This window comes from Eucyclogobius newberryi, unplaced genomic scaffold, assembly GCF_026437365.1.
Source record: "Eucyclogobius newberryi isolate DKJ021-1_F unplaced genomic scaffold, fEucNew1.0.hap1 SCAF_11, whole genome shotgun sequence".
In the NCBI taxonomy this organism is placed as follows: Eukaryota; Metazoa; Chordata; class Actinopteri; order Gobiiformes; family Gobiidae; genus Eucyclogobius; species Eucyclogobius newberryi.
The window spans coordinates 13,951,357-13,956,026 of NW_027315735.1; the positions used below are offsets into that span (position 1 = coordinate 13,951,357).

Sequence of the window (4,670 nt, forward strand, 5' to 3'; positions counted from 1 at the left end):
CTGGTTTAGACCTGGTTCTTAAATGGATCCTGCTTTGTTTGCGTTGGTCTTATTTTTAGAAGTGTTTTATTTAAACGTCTGTCGTTTGTTTTCGGTTCATTGACGTTAAATTCAGTGAAAAACAGGAAATTCGGACAAACAAACGGCAGAATCGTCTAAACTTTTACAAACCTTAATGTTTTAATGTAATGCACTTTCAACTGAATATAAATTAAAACTACACAATATTTACTCTCTAAAACTGGCACAAAAATTCCCATCACAAAAAAACCTCTTTTGTTTCTTGTGATAAAGTAAATCTGTTTTATTCTGAAGTTTGAAGCAGGAAGTGCACTGTTATTATGCTAATGTTAGCTTCACAGTAAACTCCAGATAGTGAATATGAAGGATGGATATGAATAACAAGTATGAATACTGTGGCAGCTCCTGGACAGCTGCTTTTCGTTTTTAAGGCGGTAAAACACATTTAAACACTTCAAACTGATCCAGACTCGAGAAAAAACATCATTACGTGTGTTTTTCAATTACATTTGAAATATGTTGTTTGTATGTAGTTCATCTGCACGTGTCATGTTCAGTTACATTTGACACAAAGTAACACTTTCTATAGAACGTTGAATGCTTTAATACAAACACATGGTATAGGATCAATATTGTGATACTTGAGTATCAAGTATTGTTGCCCAAGTGCCCAGCCCCTTTTCCCCCACCCTCTTACCACCTGCCCCGCCCTCTCCCCCCGCCTGATGCCTCGCCCTCTACGAGGCATCGCCCCACCCTCTACCCTTTGCCTCTCCCTCTACCCCCGCCCTCTACTATCACCTGATGCCCCTCCCTCTACCCCCTGACTCACCCTCTATCCCTGCATGATGCCCCGCCCTCCACCCTCACCTGATGCCTCGCCCTCTACCCTCTACCCCCTCCCCCGTGCCCCACCCTCTACCCTCTACCCTCTGCCTTTCCCTCTACCCCCGCCCTCTACCATCACCTGATGCCCCTCCCTCTACCCCCTGACTCACCCTCTATCCCTGCATGATGCCCCGCCCTCCACCCTCACCTGATGCCTCGCCCTCGACCCCCTGCCCTGCCCTCTACCCTCAGCCCCGCCTTCTGCCCTCAGCCCCGCCCTTAGCCCCACCCACTCTCCCTCGATCCTTTCACATTTCCGTTTTTTTGGCGTCATCTTCGCTCGCAGTTCTGGGCGTCGTGTCTGGGCTTTTCTCCGTCACCAGCTCCACATTGACGCTCGGCGGCTTCAGAAGGTTCTCGCCGGTCGGGTTCTGGTTCAGGTTCTGGTCCGAACCCACTTTTTGCCTCTGTCTCGGGGACAGTCTGGGCGAGAGTCTGGGCAAGTGTCTGGGCGAGTGTCGAGGTGAGTTGGCTAATCGCAGCTGTTTCTTCTGCTCGAAGTCCGCCGCACTGATGATCGGCACCAACACCTGGAAGAACAAGGAAGCCAAATCCTAGTACTGGATTAGACCTGGATTAGTCCTGGTTCAGACCTGGATTAGTCCTGGTTCAGACCTGGATTAATCCTGGTTCAGACCTGGTTTAGTCCTGGTTTAGTCCTGGTTTAGACCTGGTTTATTCATTCATTTATTTTCTACCGCTTTTTCCCGTTAGGGGTCGCGGGTGGAGCCTATTCCAGTGACTTTGGGCCTTATGCGGGGTACTACCTGGACACTGGCCAACTCGTCGCAGGGCCAACACTGGTTTAGTCCTGGTTTAATACTGTTTTAGACCTGGTTTAGAACCTGGTTTAGTCCTGGTTCAGACCTGGTTTTAATCCTGGTTTAATACTATTTTATACCTGGTTTAGTCCTGTTTTAGATCTGGTTTAGTCCTGGTTCAGGACATCTCGCTGCATCTCCTGGTCTGAGTCTCAGTCCCCGTCCCAGTCTGGTTCTGGTCCTGGTTCTAATCCTAGTCCTGGTCCCAGTCTTGGTCCTGGCTCCAGTCCTGCTCCCGATTCTGGTTCTGGTTCTGGTTCTGGTCCTGGTCCTAGTCCTAGTCCTAGTCCTAGTCCTAGTCACGGTCCTGGTCCCCATCCTAGTCCCTGTCCCGGTCCTACCCTGGCGGTGTGGTGGAACAGGCTGTAGTCCACCCTGTAGGCCCTCCTGGTCACTTGGATCATCTCCTGGAACAGCTCCCCCCAGTGGATGTCATTGGGCGTGTACGAGGAGCGCGTCTGGTGTAGGATCCCGGTCGTGTCGTCCGTGTATGTGAAGGAGACCACCAGCTCAAAGTCCTCGCGCTGCAAGCCAACCAGGCTCACGGCGTAGAGCGGGCTGGCGGCGTCGATGCAGTGAGTGATGGTGGTGGGCGTGGCTAAGATCACGGTGTTCTGCTGCAGAACCAGATCCCGGTACGTGACGTCGACCTTCCCCGTGGAGTGCACTGTGGAGCGGACGATCTGTGCGCGCACCGTGCCCTCCACTAGGTGATGGCGTCGGAAGTCGCCCAATCGCCACGACAGGCAGAGGGCGCCGTTCCGTAGGTTTATGACGGCACAATGGCTGAAGCCGACTGTCTGCGCTCGTTTCCGCGCCGACGCCATCTTCGCGACCACGATGCCGATGACGAAGGTGTCGATGAAGCAACTCATCACGTCCTGGATCGTAACCACGATGATCGCAGACATGCAGTTCTCCGACATTCCACGGAAACCGTAGCTGAGGAGAATTTAAGGTTTAATGTTAAAGGTGAGAAGAAAGTAAAAACAACAACAGTGCTTTTATTGTGAAAATACAAGACAGTAAAGGAAGTCTGTGAGCAGCAGCTGTGGCTCTGCTGTAAACTGTCAACTTCTAGCCTGAGGAGGTGGGCGTGTCTAGGGGGGGCGTGTCTGAGGTAGGGGGAATGTCGGTCAGGGGTAGGGGGCGTGTTTGAAGGGCGTACCGGGGTACATGTCTGGCATAGGGGGCGTGGTTTGGGTGGTGTCAAAGGTGAAATGCCTAAACAAACCAAAATAAATGGCGAGTGAAACTATTTCAGCAGAAATACAGACAATTTAGTTTTTAAAATGTGCAGGTTTAACTAAAGTTAGATTCCTGCTGCTTTGACCAATCAACTTCAAGTGCTCATCCTCACGTTCCACCTTTTCCCGATCACTTATAATCAACCCTCTAAATACAACTCCAGCGGCTAAATGGGGAGGAAAACAGTAGTCGCTGTGCACAACAGCGCCCCCTGGTGACTTCCGCTCACTCGCCACTGTGCTAATAGTTGATTCTGGAGAATATGTCTCCTTAAAGCAAAATATGATAATGATACAAATATAACTTTTCCTCTCTCAAAATTATAATGACACTGATAATAATTTAAACAGAAAAAAATCCGTAAATTCAGGTACATTTGACTAGTTCACTTGATTATTGTACAGTTTTCAGTTTAAAATAGATCAAATACAGTATCATCTGGAGATAATCTGGTGGGAAACCCTGACCTGAAGGATAAAGGACCTCAGCTCTTACCCGATGGTGGTCTGCGTCTCCAGAGAGAAGAGGAACGCCGCGGTGAAGCTCCGGACTTCGTAAACACACGGCTCAGAGTTTGGATTCTGAACGTCACCGTGAGCAATGGCGATGACCCAGAAGAGCAGCCCGAAGAACATCCAGGACAAGATGTAGGAGAGCGCGAAGACCAGGAACATGACCCTCCAGCGGATCTCCACCAGCGTCGTGAAGATGTCGGTGACCAACAGCAGCCACTCCGCCGGGACGTGCCGGAAAACCACATCCCCGGAGCCGTCTTTACGCACGAAACGCTGCCGTGTGGCCTGGGACGCGCCGTCCGAGGGCCCCACAAAGGCGTACTGAATCGGCATCCTGGAGGAACCTGAGGAGAAACGGCAACATGAGGAACCTGAAGAACCTAAGGAACCTGAAGAGACAAGAAGCGTGTGGAAGGAGAAGTCCCACTGGCTCTGGAAAAGCAGAAGAAAATGAACAGAGACTGACTCAGTTTGAAATGAAATATAGATCATTGGTTTGTGTTGTTCTTGTGCACAAATGTTCTTCTCGATTGAAACGTTATACTGTCAGAGCCAACACTCCATTGTACTTTCAGGGAAGGTTTATGTTCCTCTGATAAAAGTATTTTCAATGTGTAAAGGTTTTTATGATGTGTGTGATTTCACTTTGGCCTTGGTCACCTTAGGGTTTAAACTGGTTCCATAAATAAATACATTAATTCTGACCGAGTGTTTTGAATTGTAAGTTTAGAAGGAGGTGATGAAAGTACAAGGGAATGACTTTGAAGGCCCCGCCCAATATGGATATTGAGCAGTATAACAAAGTATAACAAAGTAAAAGTCTTATCTCCAACACGCCTGGTACTTTTCCAAGCTCAGGGCCAGAAGAACTAAACTCAGGGCCAGAAGAACTAAACTCAGGGACAGAAGAACAAAACTCAGGGACAGAAGAACTAAACTCAGGGCCAGAAGAACTAAACTCAGGGCCAGAAGAACTAAACTCAGGGACAGAAGAACAAAACTCAGGGACAGAAGAACTAAACTCAGGGACAGAAGAACTAAACTCAGGGACAGAAGAACTAAACTCAGGGCCAGAAGAACTAAACTCAGGGCCAGAAGAACTAAACTCAGGGCCAGAAGAACTAAACTCAGGGACAATAGAACTAAACTCAGGGCCAGAAGAACTAAACACATGGCC

General features: G+C 49.0%; 1 protein-coding gene across 1 annotated transcript; it reads right to left on the minus strand.

Annotated features, from left to right (window-relative positions):
• Window positions 1-1,148: 1,148 nt before the first annotated feature.
• On the minus strand, window positions 1,149-3,834 carry LOC140346842 (inward rectifier potassium channel 16-like). Its single transcript, XM_072433060.1, has 3 exons — window positions 3,474-3,834; window positions 2,072-2,672; window positions 1,149-1,439 (listed from the first exon to the last, which is right to left on the minus strand). The coding sequence occupies exons 1-3, from the start codon at window positions 3,824-3,826 to the stop codon at window positions 1,158-1,160; spliced, it is 1,236 nt and encodes a 411-aa protein (XP_072289161.1). The 5' UTR covers window positions 3,827-3,834; the 3' UTR covers window positions 1,149-1,157.
• Between the last annotated feature and the right edge of the window lie 836 nt (window positions 3,835-4,670).

What these genes read in the sequence shown, in the direction of transcription:
- LOC140346842 (XM_072433060.1), bottom strand. Translation starts at nt 3,826, where the DNA reads ATGCCGATTCAGTACGCCTTTGTGGGGCCCTCGGACGGCGCGTCCCAG. An exon ending in GAGACGCAGACCACCATCGG is followed by an intron (nt 2,673 to 3,473) that starts GTAAGAGCTGAG and finishes AATTCTCCTCAG; the next exon opens with CTACGGTTTCCGTGGAATGT. An exon ending in TGTTCCACCACACCGCCAGG is followed by an intron (nt 1,440 to 2,071) that starts GTAGGACCGGGA and finishes TTGTTCTTCCAG; the next exon opens with GTGTTGGTGCCGATCATCAG.